Source organism: Primulina tabacum, chromosome 9 (genome assembly GCF_025594145.1).
Source record: "Primulina tabacum isolate GXHZ01 chromosome 9, ASM2559414v2, whole genome shotgun sequence".
In the NCBI taxonomy this organism is placed as follows: domain Eukaryota; kingdom Viridiplantae; phylum Streptophyta; class Magnoliopsida; order Lamiales; family Gesneriaceae; genus Primulina; species Primulina tabacum.
The window spans coordinates 18,220,782-18,239,535 of record NC_134558.1 but is presented as its reverse complement, the minus strand read 5'-3'; the positions used below and the strand labels follow the sequence as shown (position 1 = coordinate 18,239,535).

The following is an 18,754-nucleotide window of genomic DNA, read 5'->3' as shown; positions in this document are numbered from 1 at the left end:
CTACACGCTTGCGAGAGGGGACTTCGGTCCATGAGCATGGTGTTAGGATGATTGGGCTCATCGAGAAGTTGGTGGGGCTTGACGTGGTTATACCTAGTGAGCTCTCGACTGATATTCTCTTGCTGTCTTTGCCTGCCTCGTTCGATGGATTTGTGGTTAATTTTAATATGAACAAGCTTGAGGCCACCCTTGAAGAGTTGGTCAATATGCTTACTAATTATGAGGCCACAATTAAAAAGGAAAAGCCTATTCTACTAGTGGGTCCTTCGTATGGTACGAAAAAGGGAGCCCCAAATAAAGGCAAGAAGCGTTCTGCCCCTCCAAAGAAGAACAAGCCCAACAAGAAGCCATACAAGAAATCCAAACTGGGGCCCACAAAGCCTGACAAGTCTGTTTCCACTGCAACAAGCCTGGACATTGGAGGCGTAATTGCGAGGAATATCTAGCCCAGAAGCGTTCTGGCCATGGTATGTTTTATATTGAAGTTAATGTTTCTATTAATTCCTCTTCTTGGGTATTGGATACCGGATGTGGTTCTCATCTATGCAATGATTTGCAGGTGATGGGAAGAAGCAAGAGGCTTAGAGATGGTGAGACCTTTCTAAGACTAGGAAATGGAACAAGAGTTGCTGCCACTGCCATTGGAGACGTTACTTTAATTTTGGACAATAATTTTAAGTTGTTTTTTAGAGATGTTTTATTTGTTCCTGAATTGGTTAAAAACATTATTTTTATTTCTATGCTTGATAGGGATGGTTATTCTTGTGTTTTTGCTAAAAGTGTTTGCAATTTTTACAAGAATGAATGTTTGATTGGAACGGGAGAATTAACAAACGATCTCTATAACTTAAAATTAAAAGATATTCCGTTAAACAATGTCCAAGCGCATACAAAAACAACAACAAACAAAAGAAAAATAAAAGATCCAAATCCCGCACAAATATGGCACGCTAGACTAGGTCATATTTCCCAAAGAAGGATACACAAGCTAGTGGGAGAAGGCATGTTTGACTTGTCAGACATAAATTCTCTACCAACTTGTGAGTCCTGTCTAAAAGGAAAAATGACTAAAACTCCATTCAATGGAAACGTGGAACGTGCGCATGGTCTCCTGGATTTGATCCACACGGACGTTTGTGGCCCGCTAATTGTTAGCACAAAATTTGGGCATTCCTACTTCATTACCTTTACTGATGACCATTCGAGGTATGAGTACGTTTATTTGATGAAACACAAATCTGAAGCATTTGAAAAGTTCAAAGAATTCAGATCTGAAGTAGAAAATCAGCTGGAAAGAAGTATTAAGGCACTTAGATCTGATCGAGGTGGAGAATATTTAAGTGCTGAATTTTTGGGTTATCTAAAAGAGAATGTGATTCTCTCACAGTGGACTCCACCAGCAACACAACAATTGAATGGTGTCTCTGAACGTTGAAATCGAACCTTGATGGACATGGTTCGATCTATGATGGGATTCACTGAATTGCCTATATTGTTTTGGGGCTTTGCGCTTGAAACTGCGGCAATGTTGTTGAATAATGTCCATACAAAAGTAGTGGATAAAACACCATATGAGATATGGATGGGAAAAACTCCCAAATATTCTTACATGAGAATATGGGGATGTCCTGCTTACGTGAAGCAGACAGTGGAAGACAAATTAGATAGTAGATCTACTTTGTGCTACTTTGTAGGATATCCAAAGAATTCTGTTGGATATTATTTCTATCATCCCAATGAAACAAAAGTGTTTGTTTCAAGAAATGCTGCCTTTTTGGAAAAGGAGTTTCTATCAGATAGAAAATGCAAGATGATAAAACTTGAAAAAATTCAAGATACTCCCTCAACTATAGAAGTTGAACCCATTTCCCAAGAACTAGTAGTTGAAGTACAAGCTTCTAGAAAGTCTGATAGGGTTATTAGACCACCTGCAAGATATACGCTTCTTCATGAACAAGGCCATGATGAGTCTTGTGTTGGATGTGATCCAATGAATTTCAAAGAAGCAATATCTGATACTGATTCAACCAAATGGCTTGAAGCCTGCGGTCAGAAATGGAATCTATGTATACAAACCAAGTCTGGACATTAGTAGATCCACCTGAGGGAATCGTTCCCATAGGATGCAAATGGATCTACAAAAGAAAGCTTGGGGCAGATGGGAAGGTAGTGATCTTCAAAGCAAGACTGATTGCAAAAGGTTATACTCAAAGGCAAGGAGTTGACTATTAGGAAACTTTTTCACCAGTTGCTATGTTTAAGTCTATTAGAATACTACTAGCCATAGCAGCATGGTATGACTATGAGATATGGCAAATGGATGTAAAGACTGCATTCCTCAATGGAGACATCAAAGAAAAAATTTATATGTCTCAACCTGAGGGATACACATCAGTAGGAAGTGAGCATAAGGTATGCAAACTTCAGAGATCAATATATGGTCTCAAGCAGGCATCAAGGAGTTGGAACCTCAGATTTGATAGCACTATCAAAGAGTTTGGTTTTGCTAAGAATCCTGAGGAATCGTGTGTGTACAAGAAACTTAGTGGGAGTGAAGTGACATTCCTAGTACTTTATGTTCATGATATCCTGCTCATTGGGAATGATGTAGGATTACTGCAATCAACTAAAGTATGGTTAGCCAGTAAATTCTCTATGAAAGACATGGGTGAAGCATCTTACGTATTGGGAATACAAATCTATAGAGATAGATCAAAGAGGATGCTCGGACTCACCCAAGCCACCTATATCGATACCATTATTAAACAATTCTCTATGGAAGAGTCCAAGAGAGGATACTTACCAATGTGCCATGGTATTACTCTATCTAAAGCTATGTGTCCCAAAACTGATGAAGAGATAGAGATGATGACACGTATTCTATATGCGTCAGCTATTGGTAGTATCATGTAAGGTATGATATCGACACGTCCTGACATTGCTTATGCTTTGAGTGTTACAAGCAGATATCAGGCGAACCCTGGTCCAATGCATTGGAAGGCCGTGAAAGACATTCTTAAGTACTTGAGAAGGACTAAGAACTTGTTCATTGTCTATGAGGGTGGAGAATTAAAATTGGAAGGCTACACTGATTCTAGCTTCCAAAGTGATATAGATGATTCAAAATCGACCTCTGATTTTGTATTCATGCTTAATGGTGCGGCTGTCTCTTGGAAAAGTTCCAAGCAAGACACCGTTGCGGATTCCACTACTGAAGCTGAGTACATTGCTGCATCTGCTGCAGCCAAAGAGGCAGTTTGGATGAGGAATTTTTTCCAAGAGTTGGGCGTTATTCCTAATGGAGTTGATCCAGTCCCGGTGTACTGCAAAAACACTGGTGCCGTTGCGCAAGCAAAGGAACCAAGGTCTCATCAGCGATCCAAACATGTACTGAGGAAATTTCACATCATCCGGGAGATTGTGGGAAGAGGAGACATATCAGTCGAAAGAGTCCCTTCTGCAGATAACGTTGCTGATCCACTTACGAAGCCCTTGCCAGGATCATTGTTTGAGAAGCATCGCGAAGCAATGGGATTAAAGTTTATGGGTAGTTGGCTCTAGGGCAAGTGGGAGATTGTTAGAGTAGATGCTCTGCAAGCCAACTGTTGGCTATGGATTTTATCGACTCAGTCGTAAAGAACAATCTTTATTTTAATATAATTCATTATTTCATGTTTTGTTATTTTTTTATCTGTATACCCATGTTATCAAACATAGATAAAGAACTTGATTATACTTTAATACAAATGAATCGTAATTCGATGTTGAAACTCGTTTGTAAACACTGTATAATCTAAATTTGTTCCTAGTCGATTCTGCCGCCTAAAACATGGATAAAAGTCGCTTCAGCTTGAGACTAGCATCTGTGATGTTGTGTACTGCGTTTCTTCGTAAGGGCATAGAGATGTCCAAACATGCAGATGGGTAGTCATATGATGATTATACCGAACAACCCTCCCTCGGACTTTCCAAGTTGTTATCATTCATCGAGAGGATAAGTCCGTGGTTATGATTGTACACCATTAGTCCTTATGACCCGGGACAACACTGAGGCTCTATATGCTAGGGCTGTGCTTTGACTCGTTTACCGGCTCCAGGAGAGTCATCAGGTGGCGAGGTTGGGTACAGTTGCGACACATACAGGAGCCAGTGCATTGTAGTCGGGGATTCACCGCTCACCTGCGGGTGTGGATATCCTATGTGATCTGATGTAATAATATTGCATGGAATCTCTGGCCAGAGTATGAGATGTACGTTGGAGAAGGAGTTTTCCAATAGTACACGCAATGCCACTATTAAAGTTATCACATTATGATCGAATTAATATGCAACCCTCGATGAACCAATGGTTGCAGATTCGATCGGGATATATGAGATGAAGGGACCGTACTGTACGTTAATCATAAACGACTGGTTCTTGCAAACACTATCAGTGATACCTAGGGGATCATGGGATGATGCTACTAGACGCTCTTACCATGGGTGCAATCAGAATTGAGTTCTGACATTCTTGATCAAGGTGTTGATGAAAAGAATAGGGCTAACTAGGGTAAGCCCGAATAAAGTATTATGTCCTCAATCACAAAGAGTTGTGAACCCACGACTAGCTGTATCCCTGAACCATTGAGGGTCATACAAGCACTGGATCGTTTGTTCCCGTTGAGAGAATAAATTCAAGAAGTTGAATTTATATTATAGTAATTCAAGGAGTTGAATTTATGATAATTAAATTTTGAGAGAATAAATTCAAGAAATTGAATTAATAAAAATTTGAGAATTTAATTTATTAAACTCAAATGTTGGGTTTATTAAATAATAAGTTTTGAATGTGATGAAAATTCAAGAAGTTGAATTTATAATTTAAATAATAAATTCAAATGTTGAATTTATAATGTATTTAATTTATTAAGCTCAAAAGTTGAGTTAATTAATTAATAAATTAAATATGGTGGGTAATATGTTTAATGAGCTTCTAGTAGTACAAGTCCAACATAATAAATAATTAAAGTTTTAATGGATCTTGATTAAATTAATTAAATTAGTTGGACTAGCCCAATTAATTAAATCAAGCCCATCAATGTTAATTATGTATTAGGCCATAGGATAATTATATATAGGGATTGAGAAGTCAAAACCCTAGCCTCCCACCACTAAATTTTCGAGAACACCATCCCCAAAGAAAAAAAAATCGGCCATCTTCTCTTGAAGAAAGTTTTGAGCCGTCTCTCAAATAATTTTCTCCTTCGTTAAATTTCTTCCAATATTTCTAGTGCCATTTGGAAGAGGATCAAACAATCCAGTCGTTATGATATTTTTTATTATATTTAATAATTAATATATTAATTCTTAATCTTAATTCATGATATTTTAGAATAATTTAATTTCATTATGATATGTTTGATATAAAATATATGATTATGATGTTTATTTTGTTATGAGTTGAATATAAAGAAATATATTTTAACTTGAGATAATATTTATTCCCTAAAAATTATCAATATAAAGTTGGAAAGTTACTTTAATAATTTAATTTATAAATTTTTAAACTTTTTTTTTTAATTTTGTAGTGACTAAAATAAAAAAAATTATATAATTTTAACTTATCCAGCCAAGGTTAGACCTGCCTGGTTTCGAGGAGGGTCTACTAAAAGTGATATGCAGGTCCGTGTTTGACCAAACTCGTTCTATATCCCGCCTCATTGATATCTCAACTAGCACAAATCTATCAAGTTTGGGACATAACCTCATATTCAAAATCTAATTGTAAGAAACTCTTAAAAAATAAAAGTGAAAATTCTCCTTACATCTAGTATAAATTAGTTTAACGTATGTTTTGTGAGACGATTTCATGGATCTATATCAGTGAGATAGTCGATTATGTCCATACATATAATGAAAAATAATATTTTTTAAATTAAACATATATTTTTATGGATCGGGTCAAGTTGAATATTTGTCTTATAAAATTGATCCGTAAAGCAATTTGACATGAGTTTTTGTGAAATTAGTTGTCATATATTTAGGCAGGTGATGGAACCTCTCACATCGAAAACATAACATGTTCACATTTCAATTAGGTTTAGCATTACAAAGCAACACACAGACGTATTTCACTTTCCATCTAAATATCCGAATTGGGACATTTTTGTCATAAATACTTTGGGACCTCTAACACAAGAACAAGACACATTTTTATTGAATAAATAGTTATAATGTCTAGCTGTATGTATACACGAATAGGGTATTTATATTCTTTATGAATATAATTTTAATATGATATATTTAATAAAAACATGAGGTATATGAACATCAATAATGATCGAGTATAGACTAATATAGGTTGCGTGTTAATGAAATGGAAGTGACGATTACGTGCACGAGTTTATGACCAATATGACAATGACGAATGGAATATGTTGTTAGAACTGTGATGAACCGATACTAAAAATAGTAATACCTTAATATTTGTGAAAAAAATTGAAAATTTTTTATTAAACAATTTATTCTAAACATAACTCATAAAATAAAATAACAGTCACCTCTCATACTAAAAATAAATTTAATATTAAAACTCCAAAGTTTGAATGCCACAACCATAAAAATTTTAAGTTAAAAATGACCACCATAATTTTAAAAAGTCAAGCATAACATAATAAGTTTCATCCACACAAACGCATAAAATCAGAGTAAATAGTTTTTAAAACGTGCATAATAACTCTCGTGAATTACAAAGTCCTCAGGTTCGCACTGCCACTGGCCCGAGCCTGCTCACTGGTCACCACCTCCAGCCTCCGAATGTATATCATCTGCATCGATCAAGTCTAGTGAGTCTAATGACTCAGCATGTATAAACCGTGAATAACCAGTAATACGTAATAAAATTCATGCAATTTAAACATAGCTCGTATGTAGCATAATATAAGCATAAATATGTATAATACGACTTCCATTCATAAAATTTTTCATAAAATCAAATTTTCATGCTCGTTATAGTAAAAATAATCGTAAATCATTTTACATAGAAATTTGTTCAATGCAAGTGGCTCATAACATAAATAGTTTGATCAAATTAACCAGAGTGCTGGGCCGGACATGTTTCCCTGCTTCCAAACCCGTAACATAAGTGTCCACAAGACAAATCGCATATCTAAAAAATAATTATTTTGCACGTCATACATACTTAAGAACATCGTAAACCTTGTTGGATCGTCCCCAGACATACTGCCACAACATCCTAAAATAACAACCCAAAACAACCCCTAAAATGCATTCGGACACGTACGATTCCTAAATTAAATAAAATCATTTAGGACGTACCAATCAACTAGGGACTCGACCCACACATAAAATACATCCCAAGATACTTCCAAAGGCCCTAAACCAGCCCCGAACCATGCCCAAACCCCGTACCATGCACAACGAACCATGAAGACACAAATTGTCCTATATACTATGACACTTTTGTTTTTTTTTAATAATTAATTTAAGTATTATACTCGAGTAAGGCCATAAAATTTAGGAATTTCTTATGATCTAGGCCCTGCTAGTTTCCCATATTAGCATTTCAACCCCTTAAATTTCGAAAATTAACAAATGACCTCTTAAAATTTTTGAATTTACTAAGTTTTCCTCAATAGTTTTAAAAAATTGTTGTTTAGTCCCTTTAATGTTCGAATTTCATTAGGTTCTCGTTAATTCTTATTTTTTTGTAGATTTCAATTTAGTCCCTAAAATTTTCATTCTTTACAATTTGATCCAAATGATTAGTGTTTGCAAGAATTCAATTCCTTAAATCCTAGAATTTGAAACATGCAATTCTAAGTCATCAAATTTCATGTAATGAACCTCAATTCAATGCTAGCATTCATTCTTTTATTTTAAGCAATAAAACATTATAAAAGCTTAAATAGTCGGAGTACCTATAATAACCGTAGTGTCTACCTCCGTTTGCTCAGCATGCATCACGTAAGCCCTTCCAGTCGAATTTTTCTTGAGCTTTGGTTAATCACCAGCCTTATGCCCCATTCCTCTGCACTTGAAGCACTTGTAGGTGCCCCACGTGCACTTGCCATAGTGATGACAATCACACTCCTTGCAAAGTGGCTTCTCAGCAGTTTTCGGGACGTTTTTTTTAGGTGGTTGTCCTTGTAGTTTGTATTGTCCTGGATTTGAGGAAGAGGGACGGTCCTGTTCAATCAACAAAATCTGCTCGGTCTGCCTGACTGGTTCAGCCGACTGGATCAACGCTTCAACAAGAATCAACCATGGGTCTAATCCGGCTAAAACCAAAAACTGTTTGATCAGTTGAACTTGAACCGATTCAATCGGTTTTCAATATTTTTTCAAAAAATAATTTTTTTTATATATATTAATTTATGATCATTTGTAATTTGAACTTGGTTAAAATATTATTTTAATGGCAGTAGATTTTATTATTCTATTTTTTTGTATTAAAAATACATAATTGAATTGATATTATATAGTTATCCAGTTTTAATGTTTTGGTACGTATATTTTTTTGTCTATTTGTATATATTTTTTAGGTCCGTAAAATTTAAAATATATTATTAATTATATTATATCATAATAAAATGTTGTTTTTGTCCGACCATCCAAGTAAATCTTTCGGATCAATTTGATCTCTCTACAAATAGACCTGCTTGATCATCGGTCCGATAATAAAAAATAATTGTATAAAAGTATGGAATACACTCTTGTCTAACATAGAATGATACCAAAAAAATAGAAGGCTTAACATTCTATTCGATTTAATTTTTTATAACTCCTCAATTACGACTTGTTTTTGTTTACATCTGGTTTTTCGCTGTCGTTTATTTTAATCATTTTGTAAGATATAGTTTTCTGGCATAATTTTATTTTCCGTTTTGGCAATTTTTTTTTGCGCTTAAGTTTAAATTTTTACTAGTGTTTATCATCTTGACATTAATATTTTCCACACTTTATGTTTTCTTTAATAATTGATTCCTTAAAAATGGATAATTCTTCTACGTCATATTTATTTATTATAATCATCATATTTATATTTAATGATTATATAAAAAAAAAACTACTTTTCGTTGCTTTTCGACTCGATTGTAATGAAAAATATTGATGGTGAAGCAATTGTACGTTGAATTCCTTATTTTCAGGTGATTTGTTTTAAAACTATAATTTAAAGTTTTATTTGATTTTTATTGTTCTAACTACGTTGAGATGGTTTATTGTTAGTATATAATTATTATATAAACGCAAATATAAAAAATATGATTATTATTTTATGTCTCCATATCAATTATTATTTATATATTAATTGATATTTTTTAATAATAAGTTATTCATCATTTTAGAAAAAATTGTTTTTGCATCCCCAAAAATTATTTCTCTATATCGTCGCTGATCAAAATACGAGAGACCGACATGATAAAGAATCGACGGTGTGTCCGGGGCTAGTTTACTAACAGGAAACATAGAAATTAGGCAGAGCTCCCAGACCCTTGTTCTATTTTCAACTCCAACTCCAATTCCAACCCCTTACAATATCTGGTTACTTGGTTTTACTTTATAAGTTGTTAAATATTTTATTTAAAGATACAAATTGCAACAATTACCATAATAATTACCATACTTGAGAGAATGAACTTGCTAAATATAAAAGGATCCATCAATTTTCAAACTCCAAGTTTGTATATGAACGAACACATGTAAATACATTATTGTCTATGTTTTATTTTATTGTTACAAATGCTATCACCTCGAAACAAACATTGTTTACCTACATAATAATATTGTGTATATCCTCTATAGCATCCTCAAGTTTGTTGCTTATACTTCATGCAAACTCGCAACAGATGCTCCGCAGCTTCATTCATGGCCTCCTCTTCTTCATTTTTCATCTTCTCGCTCAATTCCTTTGCCCTAAGCTTTAACTTTTTACCACATGTCTCCACAATAACCTTATTTATCGCATTTGCGATCTCGTCTCTGCTTATATTTCCATCATCATCTCTTGCAACCTCCACACCGGCACCAGCCTCTACCAAAAGCCTGGCATTCAAAGGCTGGTCGAGTTTCAACGGTACTGCTACAACTGGTATGCCGAAATAAAGACTTTCGATGACAGAACTCATCCCACAGTGACTCATAAAAGCACCTACGCTTTTGTGTGCCAAGAGTTTAGCTTGTGGTGCCCATTCCTTCACAATAATACCCCTTTCTTTAACTCTATCAAGAAACCCCTTCGGCATTAGCTCATTAATGTTAATTGTTTCTCCGACAGGAGATCTAACGACCCATATGAAGTTAACGTTACAGAACTCCAAGCCTTTTGCTATCTCCTGCATTTGATCTTTAGAGAAGTAGTTTTCACTTCCAAAAGAAATTAGCACAGTTGAAAACCGGGGTTTCTTACTCAGCCATTCCACAATCTCCTCACCATTTTCCCCATTGTTAGATTGTGCAATAAGTGGACCAACAGGGAGCATTCTTTTCTTGCAAAGAACAGACAAATAATCGACATACTTCCCTTCGATTCCCCCGCATGTCTTCATCAAAACAATGTCATCAGATAGTTGAAAGTGGGCAAATGATAGACCCTTGTCATCCTCATCTGTTTTAAGTACACCAAGCGCAGCCTCCAACTCCTTCCTTTCGTTGTCTTTAAGGTACATTGCCGGATAAGGGAAAGTTGAATCTTTTCCTGTGAACGCATGATAAACAAATGAATATGCAGCAGCCCCTGTGGTGGCGAAATGGACTGCAGGAATGTTGATGGATGAGGCAATTTTGGCAGCCCACGGTTGAAAAACATCGTAAATCAGCAAATCTGGCTTCAGATAGCTGACGATATCATTGAAGCTGGAAATTGACATTTCAAAGGCATGAAAAAGCCTTGGCATGAGATTTGGAGGGACGTATTTAGTTGTATGGAAGTGCGGAGGAAGATCAGGGAATGATGGTAATTGGAGTTCAACTAGTTGGATTGAATAAGATTGCTCTTCAAGTGAATTTTTGATTGAATCCAGGTTGATGGCTGTTGAACAGAAGTATATATGGAAGTTCTTGTTTGACAAATTCTTGGATAGTTCAAGATAGGGGAATACATGACCATGTGCAATCCAAGGAAACATCAGGATGCTGAGTTTACTTCCACTTTTTGCCTCCATTAATGGGGGAACCTTTTGCTCTGTGAGTCTGGACTTTGTTCTGGTTTATGGTGTAGTTTTGAGGGTTGATTTATAGGACCGTCTCATTTGTTTTGATATGTTAGAAAGTGTTTTTTTGGTGGCATCGCATACATGCGTAGTGTTTTAGAATTGTGTTTCGTTCAGGAGTTTCTAGTTTTTACGGCAGCAAAATTACGATTTTGCAGAAGTGTCGAGACAAATTGCACCTGAATTATACAGGTGTGGTGTACTGCATGAGATGGGAAGGTTGAACAAGTTATCCGATTTAATTTTTTATAAAACATCACCTTTGACTTAGAAGCACAATTAAATTTGAAATCATAATTTCACGTGTAAAAAATACACCCATGGGCCCTCCAAACCAAGCATATCTAGGATATTATTAATTGTGAGGTTGAATACAATATTAGAAAAAAGAAGAATTTTCATAGAATTGCAACTTTCTAACAAAACATCTCTCTTACAAATAGTAAAAATAATTTAATTTATATTGCAATTAATATTCTTGATCAAACTTTCATTTCCAACCAATTCTCATCTCGGAACCAACACCAATTTTAATCTTGCTCACAATGTCGTCGGGGTTTGCTAGTTTTGGTCATACTACCTGCAGCTTTCTGTTGATTTTATGTATAGTTTAGGCAGATAATCCAGTATGGCATGGGTTTTTGCTCTAAAAATTTAAGGTGTCGTTCAAAAGGAGATAAGGTTGCACAATCGTGTAAATGAGTTTAGAACTGAACATTCACAAGGAAGTCATGATATGTACCTAATATTATCAGTCCACGTTTATGCCAGTTCACATTTATGGTGAACCTAAAACCTGAAAAACGCCTGATTTTGTTTGGACAGAATTAGTAATGCATACAAATCCAATGATGTAGAAATTATACAAAAATGAATATTTGGGAAATTAATAAAATAGGTATTAGATGATATGACAAACACCAAAATGAAAATCCTCAAATAAAGTGCACGAAAAATCGTATATACATTATGAGAAACAAGTCACTCCTTAGAGGGGTACACTTCACTCTCGCGACATGATTTGTGTGTTTTAGGATTACACTAACTCTTGAATCAACCAACAAAAGTCTTTGTTCCAGTGATACTTGAGCATAGAAAATTGCTTCATGGTTTTCTTTATATAGTCCAAGCTACAATTTCGAAATCATTTTACGTTAAAAGCACGCAGGAAGCTCAAGATACCTGCCATTTGATCGGACAGTTGGGTTTGTCATAGTCAAAGTAGGATGCTCTATTTCCCACGACATCATCCTCACTATCTTTCTGACTGATCCTACACTTCAAGATAACACTCCTTTTATGGTCAAATCTTCCATTGTAAGGTTCGTGGCCATGCCCACACTTGGCAAAGCACTAATCAGGGTAGATATATCATTTTGTAATTCAGCAGCAAATGCCTGGGCAAGACAATAAAATCAAACTGTTTCTTATGCAATGATCTTCGTCAACTCTTACTGAAATGATCATATGCAAGTCTTAACTGACATTTTAGTGACAAAAAACAAACTAGGCTTAAAAATATATTTTCTTTCCTTTTTTTTTTTCCAGAAACAACTCTAACTTGAAAATAAGGAAGAAAATTGGTGTTGTCAGTCTTAATGGAAACATAATGAGGTCGGTGTACCTTTCTATTCTCTTCCTTTTGATGTTTAATGACTTCCAATGGCCACTCGCTAACTAGCTTTTGAAGTTCAACCACAAACCCTGCCCTCTTTGTGTCAGTTGTACTCTGGAAAAATATGACATGGAATACGTAAGCAATCTTAATGAATGAAAAAGAAACAAGCAAGTTAGAATGAATGGGGCATCAACCTTGTGATTCATTTCTGGTGTTGGTGTGGGGGTACAAAAAATTTGAACAAAATTTGTCATGTATTATCATATAAAAGAATACTTTATTAGCATGTGAAAGTGTTATCAACCTTGCTACTCCATCCTCTATACAAGGCAAATGGAACATGGAAACTATTTGGAGAATACAGTACTAAAAGCAGGCACATCAGCGAGTGCCATCATGTCTGTCCGTACAGTTGAAAATCATAACAAAGCAAGATCACGGAAAAAATCGAGGAAAAAGATTAAGCGCTTGAGCAAGCTATATAATTGCATCTACTTTAATCAAGACCCAGCCACCTAATGTTACAAGGACGAGCTTTTTCCTTCAAAGTTGAGTTTTTAATCAAAATTACCTGATTGATTGCTTGAATGATTGCAGCAGCACTTTCAGGCTTATGATCAAGAAGCAAACCCTGAGAAAGGTACCAACATGAGTAGACTGCTGATGCATATCATAATCCATATCAATATTGCAGAAGCACTTTCAGGTTTAGAAAAGAGTAACGCTAAAGGAAAAAACACTAAACCGAAAAAAGAACTATACTATAAATACAGGACTGCACGCCAGGATCCATTCCTAATGATTCTAAATTGCTATCCAATCACCTAGACAATTCAAACCAGTGATCTAAAATATATGAATACCTTGGCACATGAAAATCCAGTAGAAAGACTGTGTTGTTTCATAGATTCTGATCTCCACTTCTCGATTTCCCATAAAGCCTCAGTATCTCCTGCAACGGGAAACGAAAAGACGAGCACTGATGCATTTACAAGCCTTTAACATTATGTAAGGTGCAAGTTATTAAAGACTAAAGAGTCAACCGGATCTTGACATTTCTATATTAAATGTCCACAATTTAACCAAATTTCAGAACACGGAAGAGGTTTTGCAGTAGAGCTAAAACACAGGCACTTTAAATACCTTTTCTTGCAGCAAATTCCATCCACAAATCAAAGGAAGTCCGTCTAAGCCTTACTCCTGACTTAACAAACCTTTTCCCGTATTTGGACATCAAACCCCACCTGTCTGCACTGTAACATATGCTGCAAGAAAAAATTAGCAAGAAAATATGATGATTAAATTCAGAAAGTAGCACAGTTAATGAAATAATCCACATTCAATGAGAAAAACAAACTATATGAAATGCAGAACATGAAACACCACATCGACACTTAATCTCGTCAAAGTTTCAACCAATTCCTCTGACTTGCATAGATATCATCCCATGAATTTCATTAAACAAAGAAACAATGAGAGAGAGAAAAAAAAGGAATATCTACACATATACACAAATTTGATACAGTTAAAACATTTTGAGAGACAAAAAATTCCACATGGGTTATGTTTGCAAGCAGCCTAAAGCACAATCACTTGGCCAAGAAAAATCCAGGAATCACATATCATATATAATAAGGTTCATGACTTCATGTGAAAAAGAATAGATTTGCAATGGAGAGTGACATGACTGGAACAAGGGAAGTAATAGACAGGGAACTAATATTATTCTGATGAAATCTTGAGTTACCAATGGACAAGCAAATGCGATAGTAAATTGAATCTTTAAATCCGTTCAAGATAGTGAATGAATAAGTGCAAAATATATAAATTAAATAAAATTAGATGGGAATGATCAAATGAAACACTAAAGGAACCGCTCATAATATACATACCTGAAAACTACATCTGCTGTACCAGGTTGCAGAGGTAACCCATTCTTCTTCACAAGTTTCATCACTTCTACCATATGGTTTACGTCATTATGTTGTTTGGCATGTAACTGAGGATGGAAAGAAAGAAAGAGGAAATTTTGCTTCCGATATGGAATCGTGCATCTATACAAATAGACGACAAATCGAATATCAAGCGAGTGAACGGGAAACATACCAACAGAAAATGAGCAGATCCAATATCAGGAGTCAATCCATATAAATTGTGCTTCCACAACGCCTTCTTACCTGGTGCAAATAATAATTTTACATATATGGATAAGAAAACACACGAAAACTAGAAACAAAAGAAAGCAATTTATCTTCTTGTCAGCCAAATAAGTCAAAGCAATATCACACAGCATGCCAGTGGAGAGGATCCAATTTCAAAACAATAGATTCCTCTTCGGAAATAAAAAGTAAAAACCCAAGATAAAACTATTTTAATTTCATCAAGAGCTACATCTATAATAAGAATCAAATGAACTCTTGTTTAATTAATCGCCAGAAAGTTCAATGCTGTGATTCTGAATTTAAATTCATAATTAAATGGAGGGAACTGAGAAATAGTGATACTGTATATTCTCACCAAAATCAATGGCCCCTACCCGCACACAAGCCTTAGTAACATCCCTGCAAAGTGCAATATTAAAATTGTCGGGTATCCTAAGATTGGAGAGTCTCTGCATCCACAAACGAATTAAATAAATGAATACATATAAAAAGGTGAGGTCTAAACTTTACACAATCAAGCCACATAAGCACTCACAAATCTTCGAAGTCTCTCCAAAATATCAAATAGAAGCTTGATATCTTCATGGGTATCACATTTAGCAACAAGTGACCACAACCAAGCATTAGGTGGTGCAGTTCTCGTCTCAGATACACATTTCAGCATCTTTCCATATACTTCCTTCGCAGTCCCTGCGTCTAACACAACCATGAAAGTTCAATCACTATGTATCATCAAATTTGAAATTTTATGAATCATAATTATTCAAAGCCCAAAAACCATTTCCTAAGCTCTAGGCACACACAACTGAAGCAATGGGCGCAGTTGCAGCCCTTTAGTGGAGGACGCGCCTTGGCCATGAAAATGCATAAATGCTATAACCGTAATTTAAAGAGTATCTTAAATAGAAGAATTGAGGATCCATGGTAAAAATGCAAGGTAGTGGTTGTTCATAGTTAAATAAACACTGGTTAATATTTATTCAATCATTGTTAAATAACAGTAAAGTACAAATCTAGTGTCATGTGAAATAATTTCCTTCATATAGAAAAAATTTGAAGTGTATGTCCCTGCGCCTGGGCTACATTGCATTTGTGAGGCATGTTACCCTCTAATAATAAAAATATCTAACTACCTGATGAATTGTTTTCAACCATGCTAGCTTCTGAAGAAAAAGCTACACTAGGCCCCAGCATTGAAGGCTTTTCAAGATGCATAACATTTTGATTATTTAACTGCATTTGAGAACGGTTTCCATGGATATTGCCTGCGATATCAGACAAATCATTGATAAATTTTTCAACTTATAGTATATCTATAAGTTAACTTAGCTTGAAGGACGTGGTGCTAAACCGACAATATCAGAAGTACAAACAAGCAGACAAGTGCGAGTAAAAACATGCATATCGACAGCTACACATTATTCTGGCTGCTGTATGTGGTTATGAAAATACCGCAACAGGATTAACTTGCAATTTTTCTTCAGGACCAACCACAATCCACATATAAATATAAACACTTTCGAGTAATCTTAAGTTTATCAAGAAATAACTGAAACGCACTCCATTAACAAATTACTGAAATATAAGTATGTGCAAAACCTTTGTTTCTTCGTTTCCTTTAAAACCAGTGGAAAAGGATATTTCCATCACAGTCTTATCACTAGTTTGCAATTTTCTACCATGGTGTTCACATCTTCGTTAACCGTTTCGTAACACAGAAAAGAGGCCAACTTTCTCACTTATCATTACCTAAAAGCTAAACTTTTAAGGTCTGCATTATCTGCATTTTCTTTCCCATTGTTCTTTCTCTAAAGACTATTAAGCTCTTCCGGCGATTAAATAAATTGAGCATGGCAAATGGAAAGTACCTGACAGAAGGGCGGAGCAGAAGCGGCGGTGCAGAGAGAACGAGCAATTCAGCTGAGAAACATTTTCAATCCCTAATTGTTCGATTTGAAACGAGTTGGAAACAATCGGCGAAGAAATATTCGCCGTTCTAGCGACACAGCGCAAACTCGATAATGCTCCGATTGCTCGCATTTTCTCGTACATTGCCGTCTGAGAAAAGAGAACGATGCTTAGCTGAGAACGGCCAAGTTCCCCCAAATTTTTCCAAACAAACCCTCAAGCCTCAACTTCTCAATTGCCTCTTTCAATATTTAATTAATTTGATATAAGTAATAATTTAAAAAAAAAAACATTTTGTTTCCAAAAATAACCGTTTAATAATAGTCATAATAATAATAATTTATGAAGGATTATAAATATATTATTGTTTTATATTATTATTTTATTTGCTTAGATTAGATGTGATAGTATAAAGTTCAAAATTAAGACGACGTAATCCAACTGCATGCAAATCTAAGAAATATGAAAAATAAGTAATTAATTGCTTTAATTGTTTAATTGATTATGTAGCACGCAGATTAGATGTTAAATAGGATTTTATTATCATTGTGCATAAAACTGTATTATTAAGGATTAATCAAGTTGCGATCGAAGAATGGAGTCCGAGGGCTGAAAAACGTAAAATATTTTTATTAAATAATTGTTTTTAATTATTTAAAATATGATTGATGGTTTTTCATATTTTTGAAAATAAGGAGGTTTGAGGTGATTTTATACGCCGGGACGTAAATTTTATCGGTGTTGGTTTTTCAACAAAAATACGAACTTTTCGACAACCCGGCTATTAAATTCACAATCTTATTTGAACAAAACCATTTTTAACATTTTAATTAAATTCTAACTAAGCTTTGATGGGCCTAAATTATGCTTAATAGGCCTAAAACCTTGTTAGTAAATTATTTAACTATATATTATGTAAACCCACCCCAAACCCTACACTTTTTACAAGCCTCAAATCAGAATTTTGCTCTCCCAAACTCGCCATATTCACGGCACACACTCATCACAATTGGTAGAGAAAATTTCGAAGGGTCAAGGTAGAGTTCAAGCCAAGGTTTAGCCCCGTTCTTCGCCGTCGTCAATGAATAATCATGCGTTAAATACGCAAAGGCACACATAATTCTTCCCTTCAAACATCATCACACCATATTAAGATTTTATGCATGTTTTGTATGAAGAACAAGTAGCATAAAACTTATTTTCGAATTTGCATGTACATGTGTTCCAAACTTGAATTTTTTGATTCCAAATTCATGTGTTAATTGTGGTAAGGAGGCTGCCATGATATAGGGTACGATCAACAATGTTTTACCTTATTTTAGAGTCCCTGAATATAGCTTCAATCGCTGCACACAACCGAGAGACACGAGCTGTTGCACACGAGTTGTTGTCATGTAGTCAAGGGTTCGGGTTTTTTTGTTCTTAAGGACTCGGCTTGGGCTTGGCTTGGGTCAGGGCTTAGCCAGGGTCTGGGAAGGGTCAAGGGAAGAGTCCTAGCCACGCTAGGACTCGAGTTAAGGGGCTTGGGAGGAGTCCTTGTTTGAGAGTTGCTAGGAAAGCAACGCAGGGTTCATTGTTTACGCAGGGGTTGTGGTGTAGAACCCGGTAAATCAGACTACGTATAAGCCATGCATAATTACTATTATTTAAATTAAAATGATTTTTCATACATGCATGAGGGTTTAATTCATTTTAAAATTTGTTAAGTCATGATCATTTATTTTAAATCGCAGAAGTTTAGTTTTATCTTTTCGGTTAAATACGCGAGGCCGGACTGGAGTTGGAGTATTGAGATAAAATTTAATAATAAGAAAATATTCCTAAATTTAATTTAAGCCAAGAAATAATTTATTTTA

At 35.1% G+C, this 18,754-nt stretch overlaps 2 protein-coding genes across 4 annotated transcripts; both read right to left on the bottom strand.

Moving 5' to 3' along the window:
* Positions 1–9,665: 9,665 nt before the first annotated feature.
* Positions 9,666–11,307, bottom strand: LOC142554940 (mogroside IIIx synthase-like). The gene has a single exon (XM_075665546.1). The coding sequence runs from the start codon at positions 11,160–11,162 to the stop codon at positions 9,810–9,812; it is 1,353 nt and encodes a 450-aa protein (XP_075521661.1). The 5' UTR covers positions 11,163–11,307; the 3' UTR covers positions 9,666–9,809.
* An 819-nt stretch (positions 11,308–12,126) lies between these two features.
* Positions 12,127–17,133, bottom strand: LOC142554939 (uncharacterized). 3 transcript variants are annotated; one of them, XM_075665543.1, is made up of 11 exons: positions 16,859–17,133; positions 16,124–16,255; positions 15,526–15,686; positions 15,346–15,439; positions 14,935–15,005; positions 14,721–14,827; positions 13,972–14,093; positions 13,692–13,780; positions 13,400–13,459; positions 12,835–12,939; positions 12,127–12,607 (listed from the first exon to the last, which is right to left on the bottom strand). In XM_075665543.1, exons 1-11 carry the CDS (start codon positions 17,040–17,042, stop codon positions 12,491–12,493), a joined length of 1,242 nt encoding a protein of 413 aa, XP_075521658.1. In that variant the 5' UTR covers positions 17,043–17,133; the 3' UTR covers positions 12,127–12,490. The 3 variants fall into 3 exon arrangements, with proteins under 3 accessions (XP_075521658.1, XP_075521659.1, XP_075521660.1); XM_075665544.1 differs by having other exon boundaries at positions 15,526–15,680; XM_075665545.1 differs by lacking the exon at positions 16,124–16,255.
* Between the last annotated feature and the right edge of the window lie 1,621 nt (positions 17,134–18,754).